This window comes from Sciurus carolinensis, chromosome 2 (genome assembly GCF_902686445.1).
Source record: "Sciurus carolinensis chromosome 2, mSciCar1.2, whole genome shotgun sequence".
NCBI lineage: Eukaryota > Metazoa > Chordata > Mammalia > Rodentia > Sciuridae > Sciurus > Sciurus carolinensis.
Window position 1 is genome coordinate 66,868,577 of NC_062214.1, and position 19,066 is coordinate 66,887,642.

Sequence of the window (19,066 nt, forward strand, 5' to 3'; positions counted from 1 at the left end):
GACTTTTCTGAAAAGTTCTGAATACAAATGATGAGACAGTGTCAAAGTAGAAGATGTGATCCTGGTGAAAGTGGCCACCACAATGCCCCTGCACTTTGCCTTCCCTAGAAGAGTCATGAGCAGGCTGCAGGCCTAGCTCCAGATACAGAGGAGAGAAAGCAGTTGATCAGCCAGGTTTGTTGGCTGCCCTTTGGGAAGAAAGGCCAACAGCACAGACTTGCACTGGGGAATGGGTCACCCATCTCCTCCTCTGCTGGCCTCAAGGGCTGCCTTCTGGGGCTTCTTGTCTCCCTGGACTTCTGGCAATCAGGTGGAGGCTTCCACAGCATGATTAACTCTCTGGTTTTAGAATATGGTATGAAGGCAGCACTTGAGCTCCATTCTAGGCCTAGCCATGCCTCTAACTTGCTGAGTGACCCTGGTCTCCAATCCTTTAGATTTGATGATTCCAAGTAACTTCCAGAAGTTTCTGAGAGGGGATACTTCTAACACTGGAACAAATTATAAAAAGTTTCTCCTGGCCTCACCCTCTGCACTGTCTTCCCCTCTCTAACTTGCTCCCTGTGGGGCACAGAGCCTGCATGGACACTGACACCTGCATGGGGAGCTCAGAGGCCGAGTTCAGAGACCCTGGAAACAGGGGTTGAGGAAGAGGGGGGCAGCATGAGGCAAGCTAAGGAGGAAGGACACAGGAGGAAGAATTGAGAGAAGGGAGGATATATAAGGTAAAAAGAGGAGACTTGGGTGAGACACAGTGCCTAGCCTCAGATTTGTGCATTTTTCATGTCTACTGTGTGAAAGTGTGGGGAGGCGAGGACTGGTGGGGGCTGGGGAGATACACATATTTGTGCATAGAGAATTATATGCCGGGAATCCACTTAGTCAGGGATCCCTGCTCCTATCCCCAGGCTCCAAGGGGGCAGAGCCCATTCCATCCACTGTCACTGGACCTGGCAGAACTCCCCAGGCTGCAGGAGCCCAGGCCGCAGATGGGGCCACTTCCAAACAAGGCTTTCTCCACTCAGCGGGCTCCGTTGCCCAAAGGTTTACTCTGAGATGTACTTGGCTTCAAACCATTTCATTTTCATATCCTTTAGAAGATTTATAAACACAAGGCCAAGGTCCTGAACACTTAGCCAGACTGGGAGAGCTGTTAATACCAAGTATGTCGATGGTTGCTCTGGGACATTGGCCAGGCTCAGGTTAGTGACATTCCAGGAGCCTGAATTGGGAATCTTTATGCAATCACAACCCTCCTGACTTCTAGGGCAGTTTCATCTGCATGAGGAATGCAGGGAAGGTACAAGGCAAAGGGATTATCTTGAGCATGGAGACTGAAATACTTGGTTTGTTAGAGGGCAATGCCTTCAATGGGCATCCAGCAAGCAAGCAGGCCAGCCTCAGAAAGTTCTCCAATGAGATTTTTTTCTCGTTAAAATTCTTTCCAGCCCCCCAAACCAAAACCCAAAAAGGTCTCTTACCCTGCACAGATGGGTTTAAATAACCCCTCCACATACACACACAACTTGAAAGAACTGTAGGTTTGCTTCTGTGGGATCTGGTCTGGGCTTCTGAACTAGAAGTGACCAAATTCCAGGTCAAAAAGTCCTATTTGGGTGAGAGCTGGGGTACCAGGTCTCCCCTTAGTTGTTAGACAAAGGTGAGTTCCAATTGTCTACTTTCATTTCCCCCTGCTGGAGGCAGCAGAGGCCTGAAGAAACCCTAGTCCTGGGTTGGTTTCTCTTACTCCTACTATAGGGGCTTCGACCACATGAGGGGACAGAAGAAAGATGACAATCAAGGATGGGGGAGTGTACACACCCAGGTTCCTGCAGCAGCCCCTGGCTGGGCTGTGTCTGTCTCATTCCTATTTCCAGAGGGAAGCTAATGCCTTACATGTTCCACAGCAGCACCCATTCTGCCCATAGCACATGTAGGTACTTGCAGGAAAGAGCTGGGACCATCTGCATCTCCATATGCTGGTCCAGCAGCCTCATTTTTTCAGCCTTTCCCACACTTGCCAGTAAGGGAGCAAGGATTCTGACAGCAATAGTTCTCAAACTAGAGTCACGAGGTAGGGATAACGTGGGGTTTCTCTTCTCTTTGACTCATCTGGTTTGCCCATTTAGGTGATCCACTGAGACCTTAGAAGGAGGGTCTGTGCTCCTTTCTGCCCCTGTTCCAGGGCTTCATGTTTCATGTTTCATGTGGGAGGATTCTCATCTATTTCTCTCCTGCTGCTTCTCTGCCCAACTGCCTTGCCTTCAGGGCTTTGGTAAATGTTCTCCCAGTGACACCAAAGTGACACATGTTTCAGCTGGTTGTGCTGAGTCTGAGAAGGGTCCACCTAGGAGCAGCCTATGGAATGAGCTGGACTTTATCCTTTTGGGGTAGAGCAGTAAGGAGAGAGAAAGTTGATGGAACTTTCTGGAAGGCAGACCTGGTTGTGTGAGCTCCTTTGTAGACTGGGAGGTAGTGTCCTGTTTCTAAGGGTTATTAAAGTCTTAAACAAGCCGTCTGTGAAAGTTCAGCACCTGCATACCAAAGATGCTCAAATGCTGCTGCTATTGTTCTTACTGTTATTATTACTACAATTCCCTGAGTCACATGCTGTCTATGCTCCAAGCAACTAATGCTCCAGCTTCAAGCAGAAGCCACCCCAGCTCCTAACCTGGAAAGCCATCAGCCCCAATGCTCAGTTCCTGGGAGAAGTCCTCTCCTCACTTTTCTACCTTCACATTCCTCATGCATTTCAATTCTAACTGGCAAGTGGCTTTCTGAGTGCAGGTTACCAGATGCCCTGAGCAGCAGCAGAGATGTGGAGCCGAGGGTGGAACTGAGACCCTGAACAGGCTCCTGGGCCCTGACCCTTCCTGAAGGCTTTCCAAACCCCCTTTCTGGGTTACCTTTGCTCTTCCTGGGTGCCTTGTCTGCCCTAAGCTCCAGTCTCTGCAAGTCTAAGCAGGCAGGTGTAGGAAGGAAAGGTGACATGTGCAATGCCCATTCTGACAAATGACAAATATGACACAATGACAAATGGCCTCTGGGGAGGACTGCCTGGGCTATAATCTCTACCATTCATTGGCTGTCAGCCCTTGGGAAAATCATCTAATCTCTTGATGCCTCAGTTTCTCTATCCAAAAACTGGGGATAATTGTACCTATGTAATAGATTGGTTGTAAGGATTTCTGAGCTAATAAATGTACCATGGTTAGAGTCATGGGCAGTTATGTCCTATGTAAGCATTAGTTACTATTACTGTCTGAGGTCATTTAATTCTCACATGGATTAATAACTATATCAAAAAGGTATTATTAATATTATTCTCAATTTATAGGGGAGGATATATCAATAACATATTTTAACTGGAAAAATGTAATTCGAATAGAATTTCCATCGATTCTATAAATTGTGCAGAGTAGCCTAACTTTACAGTTTTGGAGCAAAAACATCTTAGGGATGTTTCTATTGGTCCCCACCCAGTTGGCACACTCAACAAACGAGTATGCTGAGCGCTAAGTGAAGTGCTGGGGACCAGAATCCCTCTAGGCCTTAAAAAGAGGCTCTTTTGGCCTTTGCTTGGTATTATCTCAGGAACAGACCCTCCTCTCTTACCTCCTACCAATTTAAATATTGAGAACCTTCCAGTTGTCTTAACTCGGGATCCCCCAAGAAAATCAGGAAAATATTGACATCTACTTATTCACACTCCTGCTGCCCAGGTTATGAATCTGGTCCTAATGCTTGTTTTTGACTCACATAGAACCTGAAATATATTTGAGTTCATTACCATTAATTAAAATCTGGAGATTTCACATAAAAATCCAAATTTTTGCAGTCTCTTAAAAAAACCAGATCTGGGAATATAAGCCTGCCTGCCACATGGAGTGATGGGGTGGAGCTAAGGAGCAGGGTGTGGGCTTCTCTAGTTTGCCAAAGGCCTCACTCCATATTGTCTCTCATCTGTAGCTGATTATAAGTAGTCATTTATGATTATACCTGCCTCTGCTCTTGGTTTATACCCACTACAGTCACATTGCTTACTTGGTTCCTGTAGATGTTTGGATATGTGACTCCCGAATTCTAGGGGTTTCCAACAAAGATGCATTTGCATTTTAAGTGTTTTCTGAGTAGTTGTGGAATGGAAGTTTCTTTGCCTCTTTTAAAGGAGTTTTAGGCACCAAGAAACTGGTCAAAATGGTTATTTGACAGTTTTGAAGGCAGTTCTGATTGTTAAATGTGGAATGTTTTAGGGAGGGAGGGTCAGACAAGTCATCTCTCTCTGTCCTCTCTGTGTCCCTAGCCAGGTTGCTCCAAGCTCTAGGAGGACAGAATGAGGGGTCTGCAAGGTGGGGTGGTCAGGTGGATGAAAATGGAAGCTCTTTATCCATGGACAGAGTTCCCTGCTGGGCCTGTGGATCTGTTCAGACCATGCTGCTCATCCGGGCTTCCCCTTCATTTTCTCCCAAGCCTAGCCTGCTAGGCTGACTTCTGCTTAGTCTGATTCCTGCTTCCTGAGTCAGCCCCAAGCCTTCCAGGCACTGATTTTATGTTTTCTAGCACCTTATTTTACTTAGTATATAACTATTTTTCTCTGATTTCTTGGAATACACCCCTAGGCTTTCTTTATGAGTTGTATTCCATTTCTGAATATTCTGACCCAAACAACAGCAAAATCACTAGCATGTGTACTTCCTGTCAGTAGATGCTCTGAGCCTGGGATGATGGAGTAGAGAATTTCCGAAGTTTGCTGCGATACCTATTACACAAAGATAAGGAAAACCATATGAGCCATAGATGGCAACTTCCTTTTGGGATCCTGAAGCTGTGAAAGTGCATCCCAGTTGAAAGCTCTCACTGATACTCTGCAGGTCAGAGCTGTTGCTGCAGCAGTTCCACCACAATCATTGAAAACTGTCGCCTTTGAAAGCAGAGCAGATTTTCCTGTGAGCCCAGCACCAGTTCCCTTGGGTTCTTAATAGCTATGGATGAAGAGTAGCTATATTGAAGAGGAGAAGGTCGGAGGGAGGCTACAGGGAGATAGAAAGTGAAGGACACTGGGGAAGCAGCAGAGAAACAAAACTACAAATTAGAGGAAACAGTGAAGGTTCTCTGAAGGATCCTGTTGGGACCCCATCTACCTGTTCACCCACCACCTAGGTGCATATATGCGAGACAGGAGGAGGAAAGACTGGTTCTCACCATGGTGCTCGGGCCTCCCAGAAGCGACAGCAGCACGGGCAACAAAGTGTGAGGAGTCAGCTGCCTCCTCTTGAGAGGGATTTCTACTCAGGACGATGAGATGGGCCTGGTACCACAGAAAGAAAAAACAAGTTGTTTATATGCTTGGCAGCAGCAAACCCAAACTGTCCTTACAATGATAAGCAGAAAGTCAAGCAAGTTGGAAGCAATGATTGATGTGGAAGCACAATTGACTCTTAGGAGGGCTGGGTTTTAAAAGCATTGAGTGGTGGAGAGAACATTGGGTACTGAATCCATTTGGCTTAATGCTATGGCTGGGGTCTATCACTAAGTAAACCATTAAAAAGTCTATGATCATTTGAGTCAGCAAAGAGGATGGGGGTGGTGGTCAAGAAGTACAAAGCATCAGTGCTGTGCGGAGAAAGTGAACAAGCCCAGTGCTGTGCGGAGAAAGTGAACAAGCCCAGCCTACTGATCACCCTAGAAAGTGGGATCTACTCATAGGTGATGATCCGTGCCTGATCCACCAAGCCTGTGAGTCTGCACCCCCTGCAAACTCGCTAATGGGAGTTGCCTGAACATTTAGGTTCTTTGGAAATAGAGTTCATTTTTTTTTTTCTGAATAAAAGCAAACTTTACTTTGAATCAAATTAAGCTTTGGATTTGCAAAGTATAAAATCCCAAAGTTTTTCTGTGTCAAATTGGTATCAGGAATGTCCACCTTCACAATAAAAAAAAAAACAAAGAACAAAATCAAAATATTCAATATAAGGTTAAACAATATAATGTAAAATCTAGACTGAGTGACCAAAATTTTAAATTATCAATACAGCATTTGATGTATCTCACAGTAAACTTCAATTTGAAACAACAAAAAAGTACTATTTACCAACAGTAAGTGTAACACCAATATAGTTCATATCATCCAACTTGAGGATTTTAATCCATGTCAAGTTAAAAAATACAAACCATACACTGACCAAGGGAACAACAAAAAAAAAGGCAATTAACCTTTATAGGAATCAGGAGAACACCTACACTTATAAAACCTTCTTCAATCAGTACCATATTATGTATATGATGTGCAGAAAACTATAATTAAAGTGAGGTAGTTTTTTATTATTTGCATAATTTTTAAAATATGAGGAAACTTCGAACTATATCTCTAAAAGACCAGAGTTATCACTGAAATATGCATGGAGATAAAGTTCATTTTAAAATTAAACACACACACTCACACATGACCCTGTGAACACCAAATAATAATAATCTTTCCAAGTAAAATAGAAAATACATCTACTCATCTCGTCAATAGTTTTAAAAATACTGTTAGTAATATTTTTACATTCATCCAATAAATAGTTACTTACAGATTGCCTACAACAGGAGAGGCATGGGCAAGAAGGTGTGGGCAGCTACAGAAAATGGAAATAAAATATGGTGAAGTAATATAATAAACTAATGTGAGATGGTAGGAAGTTTGTAATTAATTGCCAGAAAGTAATAGAAAGACTAAAATGCCATAAATTTAGAAGAGGGAAACACCAGGATGGGGTAGGCAAATTGTATTAGCAACAACTAAGATTCAAACAGCTATTAATACTTTTTTTGTGATACCACTTTTAATTCTCTTGATAATTTTTATGATCCTTATTTTATAGATGACAAAACTGAGAGTCCTGAATGGGTGAGTGCTATAGTTTGGATTTAGAATTCCTCAAAGGGCCACGTGTTAAAGCCTCAGTCCCCAGGTTGGCACTATTAGAAGGTAGTGGAAATCTTCAATAGGTGGGGCCTAGTGGGACATGTCCCTGAAGGGAACTGTGAGACTCCAGTCTCTTCTTCTTCCTCCTTTCTTTTGGTTTCTTAGCTGTCATGACTTGACCAACTTTGTCCTACAAAAGCTCCCTACCATGATGTGCTATAGACTCCAAAACAACAGGGCCACCCCATCATGAACTGAAATCTCCAAAACTATGAGCTAAAATAAAGCTTTCCTCTTTTTAAGTTGATGTATAACAGTAACATTATTAAAGTAATGGAAAGCTAATACAGTGAATGACCAAGATTCACAGCTAATAAGGAATGGAGATGATATTCTGACTTTGATACTCTGATTTCAAATTCTGCTTTCAGTACCATGTACCGAATGCTGCCATTTGTCTCTCCAACCCAAGATGGCAAATGTCACTAGCTGATACCAGCACACTCCTAGGAGCACACTGATCCAGCCTCCAGAAGCTCTAATGAATCCATGGAGCTGGTATAGGAGATAAAGTCATCCCCGTAGAGCCTTCTAGCCTGCACCAAGCAGCACTCGCTCCTCTGATGAACAGCTGAAACTATAATCAGGCTGGAATATAATCTCCAACTCTAGTCAAGTGTATCACTTGTCACGTGTTAAAATCTGGGTGGCTAGCTCTGTACTTCTGGTGAAGGGGCTACTCCAGATCAAGATTGCTGGCAGTAACTTCTATTGCTACATCAGAACAATCAGAATTCTTTATGCATAATGCTAACAATATCCTTTGCTTTAAAATTCCTTTTCTCATTATCGGATATGAAGAACTGAATGAGGGATTTTGGCAAGCCCACATTAGTCACTGTCCTTGATTTTCAAATCATGAGTACTTCAAATACAACTTCAGGAATGCACAGGCTATAGGAGCCAACCGAGAGTTAAATTGTCACATGTCCAGTGTTTGGAGAAGGGAAAAAAAGAGTGACACATCCCTCCCCTCACAAAACCCCTCAACTGCAAACCAAGCCATGTTTATTTGCATTTCCCCCTTGATTATCTATCTCTGCTATCTGCTATTTGAGAACAACCACTCTGTGATGCCAGGGAAGGTTTTCCTCAGACTGTTACAAAGACTCAACATACACTATTTTAGTTTAAGACTCAAATCCAAAAAATATTTCTATTTTGTTTCTACTCAAATTCAAGGAAATGTAATAAATACATGTCTATCAAAATTATTTTCAAATGAATAATTACATGTTCTGGAAGTATTGTGTTACATTTTGCCTTGGAGACAAAAAGCAATGTTTTTCTGACAGGAAAATAAATAAATAAATAAATAAATAGAAAGCTCATGATATTAAAAGCAAGTGGGTCCTGAAAGCTCAAGGGAATCTGAATTTATCACAGATTTTTCATGACCTCAATGTTTTTCTATGTGAGACGCTAATACTAGCATTAACAAACATTTATTATTTATTTCAGAAACTCATTTCCCTGATCTAATTTATTATTATTTGATGTTCATGAAACCACATACTGGAGGAAGAGGGAGTAGAGAACATCCAGGATATTTCAAATGTGCCAAATTAGTATCTTATTTATTCAGTAAAATTCCATTCAATTCTGGTTAGTGAAATTCATTCCTGTTTGATTCCTTTTTTTTTTTTTTTTTCATTTTTAAGTATCTTCAACTTGCCAGATATCGCACAAATACTAGGAATTCACCAAAAAAATCAAGCAGGAATTTTGATTTTAAAGGAGACCACAGATGAACTACAAAAAATGTGGGATAGTTTCATTTTCATGTAGTTATACAAACACCTTCCTGCACTAGGTTTAAGCACCGGGCTCACTAATTTCCTCTCTAGCCTCTTGTTTCCAGTGATTTCAGTATCCACATGATCAGCCTGTGCCTGTCAGGAAAGAAAGATGACACATGCATACAGATTAAAAGTGGTCAATGAAATGATTCTTCCCACAGATGAAATCCAGTGATGAGAGTCCAGGATCCCAGGGCAAAGTGCTTTAATGCCCTTGACCAGGTGAGCAAGATAAGGAACATTTGCTGTATCTGGAAAGATGAATTGCAGAGAGGTGAACGCTTTCAGGACAGGGATGCAACCTGCCTGCAGGGAGCCTCCTGGGAGGAACTTGGGATGCTGAAAACCCTGTCTCCACTCCCTCTGCATGGTCTGCAGTTCCTGTCATGTGGCTTTCAGCAGAGGCTTAATCTGGGACATAAAGGTCAGCATCTAGGGCACAGAGCAGGGCTGAGAAGCATGCAGAGAGGAGCGGAAGGAGCAAACTAAAGTCCAAGTTAACACCTTGGCCTCCTGGGTTTCTCACAGACTCATTTTCCTCTGTACGTTCAAATGCCCAGTCTCCAGGTCACACTCCTGGCCTTACTACTGGTTACTAGCTTGCTGACCATATTTTGTACAGGAGCCTGGCTCTATTACATCCACGTAGTTTGTAGCCTTCTACTCTGCTACCCACTCACCGTGCTCTCAATAGCCATCCAAACCCCCTCGTTTCCCTTCCCTTTCCATCTTGTCTAGCTTGGAGTGCACTGATCATTGTCTATGTGAAAAATGTCCTCACCTGCTTTGAAGAATATTTCAGGTGGTGATAATGGGAAATCATCTAAATACCTATTAGCAGGGGAACAGATATATTGTGATTCATTCATACAATGATGGAACTCTATATATCAACCTGGTAACATTTCAGAAACACCAGTGAGTAGAAAAAGTGACTTGCAAAAGGATGCAGACACCTTGGCACCGCTGACTTTCAAGTTTCTTTTTTGAAGGAAAAGTGCCCCTCTCATTCCAAACCAAATTTTCCATGGTTCTCTAATGCACACAGCAGTAAACAGAGTTCCTCGTACTGAAGCAGGTAGAGGGGGTCTAGAAGCACACCTACTCCCACACAGCTGCCCCAGAAGAACCTCCATGGAACATGAGGGCTCCAGGAGACACAGACTGAGAACCACTCTGGGCAGTGAGGCCCTCAGGGAGTGAGTGTGAAGGCTGTTGACAGGGTTGGTGATTAGATGATACAATCTTGCCAAACTTAACCACTGTTCACAATTTCAGAACATACTTTATTTGCTGAGAGAATAAATAAATAAATAAATACCCCAATTAGATGCAACCGAGAGCATTTAAGGAATAGGAATCATAGTGAACAGAATTGTAAGAACCCTGCTTGCTTCTCCTGGCTTTCCAGAAGAGCCTAAATAATGGGCCCTCCTGGGGCTCTGCAGCCTGATGGCACCCACTCTTCCACTGCATCATTTATTTATCTCCCGAGGGCTCTGGTTTCTCCTCATAACCTTTATTTTCAATATCTTATGGTTATATGCTTATCAACTGTAATCTTAAAGCTGAGGAAGAATGCTTAATATTCCCAAACCTTTTGGGCAGCTTCATGTTGGACTGAGTTAAAAAAACAAAACAAAACAAAAACAAATAAAAACCCTTTAATATACACATTGAACAAGATCATTAACTGAAAAAGGTCACTCACAAGACCAGCTACCTCAACCCTTGCCAAGGAACAGAGCAGCTGTTTCTTCTGCTGCCTTGTGTGCATTTCTGGGGGAACCATGGATTGCTCCATGCAAATCCAGCTGTCAATAACCACAGCCAGAGCCAGAGCTGGCAGACTCTTATCTAACTGGGCCTGTCTCCTTGGATTTGTAAAACATGCAATATTTCTTCAGGAGAAAGCTTGATGATAGTAAAAAGGATGAGGAAGTATTTCTGTTTATGCAAGCAGATCCCAGCATGTGAACACTCAATAACCAGAGTGTGCAACCGCAGCTCTCAGGGACAGGGTGTGTTGGAGGAGGGGAATATATTTCTCCCAACCTGGCAATGATTTGGGGATCATTGACTGGGAGGTCATCTCCTCTCCTATAGCAAGGTGAAGAATAAGTATACAAATAACTCACTGTATAATTTGTGGATCTAAAACTGAGTTATGCTTATCCCGGAGATGATATCACACTCATGGGGAAGACAGGGAAGTCCCAACTTGGTAATAAATAGCCAGGGTCTCAATGTAAAACTGAAGACTAGCACTACAGAAGGATAGCGGGAGAAGGGAACCAATACTGATTAAGCACCTACTTTTGCCAGGTGTGCTGCCAAGCAGATTATATATACCAGTTTGCAGAATCACAAAATGACCACTGAGTGATATTGAAAGCCCACTTTACAGATGGGGAAATGAAGCCTCAAGGTCACATGGCAGGTCAGTGGCAGAGCAGAGATTATAACTAAAGTCAGTAATTCTGAACAGCATGCTTTTCTAGACTGACACTTGGTAATCAAGATAGTAGAAGTTCCAGAAAGATGATTTTTTAAAACAACATAATGAAGGGCTATTTAAGGGCCAGTGAAAGAGGTTGCTGAATAGCAGACTCTCCCAGAAATGGAGTGGATTTCCAGAGAGAGAGTGAGAGACCCAGGTGGCCTCTGAGGACTTTAAAGGGACACCACAGAGGGGAGGAAAGCAGAGCATGTGAATGGAGCAGACATTAAGGTATCTTCCACCAAGAGTCCACCTTCTGCTTTAGTTCAAGCATTTTCTCAACAGAAGTCCAAGTCCTCTTGTCACTGAGCTGTGAGCTTGCTGTGTTTGTTTTATAACTGACCAGCTGTGAAGCTGCATAGCTTTCTCTCTCAGCCTTGCCAAAGCTGGCCAATCCACCCCTCAGCTTTGAGATGACACCCTTATGCAAGACAGGGTTACGTTGCAGCTCAAGGTTGCCACTTCCTTTCTTCTTCCATCTCTATCCAGTAGGGAACCCTTCCCTGGGATGGAGTAGAGGGCAGCTGGAGAGGCTCAGCTGAGAAAAAGAGGAGCTGGGAATCCCTGGGGGGGATTAGATGAACGAGTAGGCACTGGGGGCAGAGAGCATTTGAAAACTGAGGGCCCTGGACTAAGCCAGTTTCTTTTAATAGTCAGAGAAAGTACTCAGTGGCAGTTCTCCAGATATCAATTTTAGCTCTTCCAAAGGGCTGAGAGAACAAGCCCTACTCTTTATAAGAGTTAGCACTGAAATAGATGTGTCAGGGGCTTATACTGTTTTCTTTTTGTTGCATGAGTTTCCTTAAAACTTAACTAGATTTTAAAATGCATATAATTAAATCTTAAAATCTTTAAAAATCTTTAGTGGTAGAAAAGAACAACAGCAACAAAAATAAATAAATAAAAAATAAAAAGTACTCCCTCCCTTCTGTTTATGTGTTTCATCCTCTCTTCCCCCATTCCTACTCTAATTCCTAACTGCTAATCACTATGAACAGTTTCCTGAATATACTGATATGTGTATAGAAGTGCACACACACACACACACACACACACACACACACACGCATGCGCATGCACACACACATGGATCTTAACCTGGCCCTGTCCTTTCAGTTTTATTTCCCATGACTTGCTCTGGCCTCTGGCCACAGTGGGAAGATAGTTAAATTGTATTTCTTCAGCAATAATTGAGGCTGACAATTATTTTTACATTGTTATTGACCATTTGATTTCTCTTCTGTAATTGTTCAAGTCTTTTCTCCATGTTTCTATTATCTTTTTCATTTAGATTTTATAAGAATGATCTAAGATTTTATAAGAACTATTGCCATTTACAGTAGCATCAACATATTTTCCCTTTTTGACATTTTTTGACTTTATGATATATTGTCATAGTCTTTCATTTCCATACTGTCAAATTCATCACCTCTCCTTTCTTCCTTCCTTTTTTTTCTACACTCTGTCTCCTAATCTATACCCTTGTGCTCATATGCAGAGGAAAGGCATTTGACCAGGGTCAAAACTGGCTATTTCTGGGCAGGGAAGACTTAGGTGACTTGTGACTCATGTCTTTGTATTTTTATGTATGGTTTCATATTTTTTAAAAATAAAGATAATATATCAAATTTATAAAAAAGGTAGTTGTTACTTAAAAAGAAACAACAATCTTTCCATTTTCAGCACTGAGATTTATGTCATTCTTAGAAATTTTTTATAATTGTAAGATCGAATTACATTCTACATATTTTAAGATTTTAAACAAAAAGACTGGTATTTTCAGAGCTTTTAAAATTAAAAACAGCATTAGTCTGATGATTTATAATAAATGTATTTTGTATTATAGTAAATACACATTAGATAATCACTGCCATTTTTTCTGGGGAGAAAAAGACCTACTCTTTTTAATAGCACTCCGTACCTGCCCAGCATTACATATAAGCATGAGCAGTCATCATCCTAGGCCTGACCAAGGCCAATAACAAGCCCAGAGCAGGACCTCATATTAGTTTTTGAGGGCAACTGATAAATTCAGTGATTTTATCATACTTTGCAAATAAAAATTTCCTAAATTTGGGAATCAGTCAGACAGAGCAGCCCTGAAAACTGAAAAGAGATATGCAATTCAAGTGTCAGAGATGTGAAAACGCAATCCAAGCTCCAGTGTTAATTTATATCCCTTGGAAACACACACCATAAACATGCTTTTGCTCACATAAATGAAATCTTGGGATTTTCTTATTCTTTGGGTAGGAAAATAAGGTTTTATTGCCAAAATCTGCCAATAAGGAGTTTCAGAAACAATCTGTTTGCATGGTTTTCTCACGGACCCCTGCTGCAGAGGGATGGATGGAGGGGGTGAAGTCTCTTTCATCGGTCCCTGGGACTGCTGCCTTCCTTGTGTGGCTTTGTGGGACTTGGTTTATTTTTCTCCGTTTTTATGGTTCAGTTCCTAAAATACTGCAGAACTTTTCTACATTCTACAAGAAATAAAAGGTCTTTTCTCTCTGGGTGCTTCTCTCACTGGAAAGGAATGAAGAGCGAAAAACAACAGGGAAGATAACAAAACCCCTTTGTGTATACTTAATAAATGACTTTTATACATGGGTTCTCTTGGAGAGTGGTGGCTATCCTGTACCTTTCTGTATCTTAGGTAAATCTACTAAATAAAAGAAAGCATTTACAAATGTTTAATAATTACTGTTAAAAAAAATCAGCTTATACTGGCAGCAGGCCTAATAGTTCACAAAGCACTTTCCATTTTGAAACTTTGAGTAGTTCTGTGATGTGGATAGAGTCTTTTGTGGAGGTTATTATTAATTATTATTATTTGCAGGAAGTGGAGGTTAAATGACTTGCCTGTAATCAACCAGCTGGTAAACAGAATCTGTACTATAACCCAGATTTTCTGGCTTTAAACCCAAAGTTAGTCTCACTTCATCAAGCTATTTCTTTAATAATGATCAAAATGTATCTATTTAGAATACTCTAATCATTATTAATCTCAAGAAAAAAATAAAAAGAAGAGTCGCCCATCAAACTTTGTAGGTATTATGAAAATGAGTGAATTTTTCTTTGACCTGGGGACAGGGAAATCCTTTCAGCTTAGACTCAGAATTCAAACACAATAGAGGGAAAGATTGAAAATTTGAATGCACTACGAAAATTGCATGGCAAAAAGTTCTCATAGCAAGTTCAGTAAGGTTGCAGGAGACAAGATGAACATAAATAAATCATTTTTCTAGACAGTAGCAATGAACAATCAGAAAAGGTAGTAAGGAAAACTAACTAGCTATTTACAGTAGCATCAAAAGAACAAATACTTAGGAATGAATTTACCAAAAAATGTTTATACTTTTTTGAGCTTAAGCCCTAAAAAGTACAAAACACAGTTGAAAAAAAAAAAAAAAACCAAACAGAATCAAATACATAGAAAGATATCCCATGTTCATGGATTGAAAGAGTTAATATTGTTAAAATGTCAATGATCCCTAAATTGAAATACAGATTCAATATAATGCCTATCAAAATTCCAAAGGGTTTTTGTTGGTGTTTTGTTTTTCTTTTTGGCAGAAACTGAAAGACTGATTCTAAAATTCCTGTGAAAATGCAAGGGATCCAAAATAGTAAAAAATATTCTTGAAAAAGAAGGAAAAAGGGGATTCATGCTTACTGATTTCAAAACTTACTATGGAACAACAATGATTGAGATGATGTGATACTGGCAAAGCATAGACATACAGATTGATGGAATAGAGTTGAGAATTCAGAAATAAACCCTTACACTTATGGTCAGTTGATTTTGACAAGGGGTGCCAATGGTAAAAAAATGGTTAAAAACTTGATAAAAAATAATAAAAAGACATTTTTCAATAAATGGTGCTGGGACAACTGGATTGTCATATGCAAAAAAAAAATGATGTTGGATTTCTATGTTGCACCACATAAACAAATTAACAAAATGGATCAAAGGCCTTAACTGTAAGAGCTTAAAAACTATCAAATTCTTAGAAAAAAATATCAATGTAAGCCTTCATGAACTTGGATTAGGTAACAGTTCCTTAGATGTGAAGCCAAAAGCCCCAAGAAAAAGAGGAGGAAAAAACTAAACCGAGTGAACTTAATCAAAATTAATAACTTTTGGACTTCAAAGGACACTAGTAAGAGAGAAGATAATACACTGAAAGGATAAAAATGTTTACAAATCATACATCTGATGCACATTTAAAATCTAGCATTCAGAACATATAAATCCTAGGCAAACAATAAAGACAAATAATCCTATTTAAAATGGGGAAAAGATTGGAATCAATATTCACCCAAATAAAATATAGAAAGGTCAATAAACACATAAAAATGCACAACAGCATTAGTTATGAAAGAAATTAAAATAACAAAGTACAATAAGATATCACTTCACTCTTGCTAGACTGGCTAAAATAAAAAGACAGAAAATAAAATGTGTTGATGAGGATATGGAGAAGTTGGAATGTTCATGCATTGCGGATGGGAATATAAAATAGTGAGGTCACTTTGAATGTCAGCTTGGTGGTTCCTCAAAAAAGTTAAATACAGAGTAGTCACCATATGGGTCATAAATTCCACTCCTACTCTCACACTCAGGAGAAAAGAAAAGGTGTGTCCATGTAAAAAAAAACTTGAATACAAATGTTCATGGCAGCATTATTCAAAATAGCCAAAGTAGAAACAAGTCAAATGCCTATCAACTGATGAATCAGTAAAGAAATGTGGTATTATCTGTAGAATGGACTACTATTCAACCATAAAAGAGATGAAGTACTGATACATGCTAAACATCAATGAAACATAAACATATTACGCTAAATAGAAGATGCCACATATATCATGTGATTTCATTTGCATGAAACATCAAGAAGAGGCAAATTCATAGAGACAGAAAGGAAATTGGTAGTTGCTAGGACAAAGGACAGAGAAGAGATGGAAAAGGACTACTAATGGGTACATGGTTTCTTGAAAATGTTCTGGAATTAGAAAATAGTAATGGTTGCAAAAGTATGTAAATATAGCTAGGTGTGGTGGCACACACCTGAAATCTCAGTGGTTTGGGAGGCGGAGGCAGGAGGATAGCATGTTCAAAGTCAGCTTCAGCAATTTAGCAAGGCCCTGAGCAACTTAGTGAAGTCCTGAGCAACTTAGGGAGACCCTGTCTCAAAATGAAAAATAAAAAATGGGTGGGAATGTGGCTCAGTGGTCAAGCACCCCTAGGTTCAATCCCCAGTACCAAAAAAAAAAAAAAGTATGTAAACATAATAAAACCGTAAATTGGATACTTTAAAAAAATGAATTTCATGGTATATAAATTACCTCAATAAAAATGTGATGAGCAAAATTAAAAAACAAATGAGACCAAATTGGGTGAAAATATTTAGTACACATTATCATAGTAAAAGGGGCAATATGTGTAAGATATGGAGAACTTTTAACAGTTGAGGCAAAATAGATTTTAAAAAATTCTGTTCAAAAATTGGCAAGTGATAAGAATAATTCACAAAAAAAGACAATCCACAAAAATACTAACATGCCTTAAGCATCTGAAAAGATATTCAAAACTCCACTTAAAAAATAGAAATGCAAATTAAAACTATACTGAGATGTCATTTTTTTTTTTAACTCATCAGATTGGAACTAACTCAAAAGCTTGACAATACACTCTGTTGGAACAGGTTGTGCAGAAACTGGCATTCTCACACATCGCTTGTGGAAATACAAAGGGTATAGCCCAGTTGAAAGGCAATTTGGCAATATGATACAATAGCAATAAGACAAAATATTAATAAGTTATGCAATAATATGAAAATAACAAAGCATATTCTCTTTGACCTAACAGTCCCATGTCTAGGAATTTACTCTGAAGATACAATGCCAATAATATGAAAATAATTGCAAAATATTGATACCCATCTAAATGTCCAAACAGGAAATTATTTGGAAAGAAATCCACCCTATTAAACATGTATAAAATGTATTATTTATATACACAAGTCAATGATAGAGGTTTCTTAAACTGCTATAACATGATTTCTAGATATTCTAATAAGTGAAAAAAAGCAAACATACAAATAAACATAAATAACTTCATGGGGAGAGAAAAAGGGATATTTCTAATAGCAGAATGTCAACAATAAGTGTAGATGAAATACCAGAAAGGAAAATCATTATTTTACAATGATCACAATTAAGACTGGTTCCTTTCCAAGTTAATCAATGGATGCTAAAACTACAGGGGAAATTTTGATGGGAAGCAGAATATTTACATAGTCTAAAAATATATCATTATAAGCTAAGCTACGGAACCAATATAGGTGCCCCTCAACAGATGAATGAATAAAGAAAATGTGGTATATATACACGATGGAATATTACTCAGCCATAAAGAAGAATGAAATTATGGCATTTGCTGGTAAATGGATGAAACTGGAGACTATCATGCTAAGTGAAATAAACCGATCCCCAAAACCAAAACCCAAATGTTCTCTCTGATATGCAGATGCTAACTCACAATAAGGGATTGGGGACAGAAGAATAGAAGTTCATTGGATTAGATGAAGGGGAATGAAGGGAAGGGAGGGGAAAGGGAACAGGAAAGATGGAATGAATCAGACATAAATTTCCAATTCATATATGAATATATGACCAATGTAACTCCACATCATGTATAACCACAAGAATGGTAAGTTATACTCCATGTATGTATAATATGTCAAAATACACTCTACTGTCATGTATATCTAAAATGAATAAATAACAAAAGAGAAAAAATATCTCATAATAGAATGCTTATTATCTGTGAGGGGGAAAATCATTACTATGTAGTAAAGAAACTATATCATGAATGGATGGTAAAAATTAACATCACCAATGAAGGACAGATGGACATTGGGCAATACCTTACCCCTGCCCAGTCTTTCATAGTGCTCTTACTGAGCATGCATCACCAGAATCTACTCTCAAGAAAACATCAGACAAATCCAAACAGAGGAACAGCTTATGAAGCAGCTGAATTGTGTTCTTCAAAATTTCAGCATCATAAATAGCAAAGACAGGATAAGAAACTATTCTAGATTAAAGGAGACCAGAGCCATGACAATTAAATGCAACGCATGTTCCTGCACTGGATCTTATATGGGAGGGGAAAAGCTCATAATTGGGATAATCAAGAAAATAAACAGAACTTGTACTATGTTTAATTTCCTAAATTTAATAACTATATTATGTTTATGTAAGAGAGTATCGTTATGCTTATAAAACACACATTACAGTACACTGACATATTCATGGGTAAAGGAACATAATATATTAGATACATTTTTCAAATGATTAAGTACATAAATAATTATTCCTCAAATTATGTAAATGTCTGTATATATAAATACATACCTGTATATAAATATGTGCAAATATATATAAATATATATCTATATACAAATATATATGTAAATACAGACACATACACATAGGTAAGGAAAACAAATGGGACAAAGTACTTTAAAATGGTGAGTCTGGGCCTCACAAACAGAACTCACTTCCCATTCATACAGTACTAAGGACTTCTGACTGAAAAGGCCTGCTATTCTGAAAGGTCACGATTATTGTGAATCTCTTTGCTGATTCCTGCTTTTGAACATTTATATTACTTTCTCTAAGCCAATGTGTCCTAAACTGTGACTTGAATGGCATTAATGTCTTACAGACTCATTAGATCACCCTCTTTATTAAAAATCCACATTGGCACATTTAATGTACTGTAAAAGCATGTGT

At 39.3% G+C, this 19,066-nt stretch overlaps 1 protein-coding gene across 2 annotated transcripts in view; it reads right to left on the bottom strand.

Moving 5' to 3' along the window:
- The window catches only part of Ttc23 (tetratricopeptide repeat domain 23), a 90,617-nt gene that overhangs the window by 25,895 nt on the left and 45,656 nt on the right, over positions 1-19,066 (bottom strand). For both annotated transcript variants that reach the window (XM_047538922.1, XM_047538923.1), the window contains exon 7: positions 5,203-5,308. In XM_047538922.1, coding sequence (XP_047394878.1) covers positions 5,203-5,308 — 106 coding nt within the window. The remainder of the gene's footprint in view (positions 1-5,202; positions 5,309-19,066) is intronic.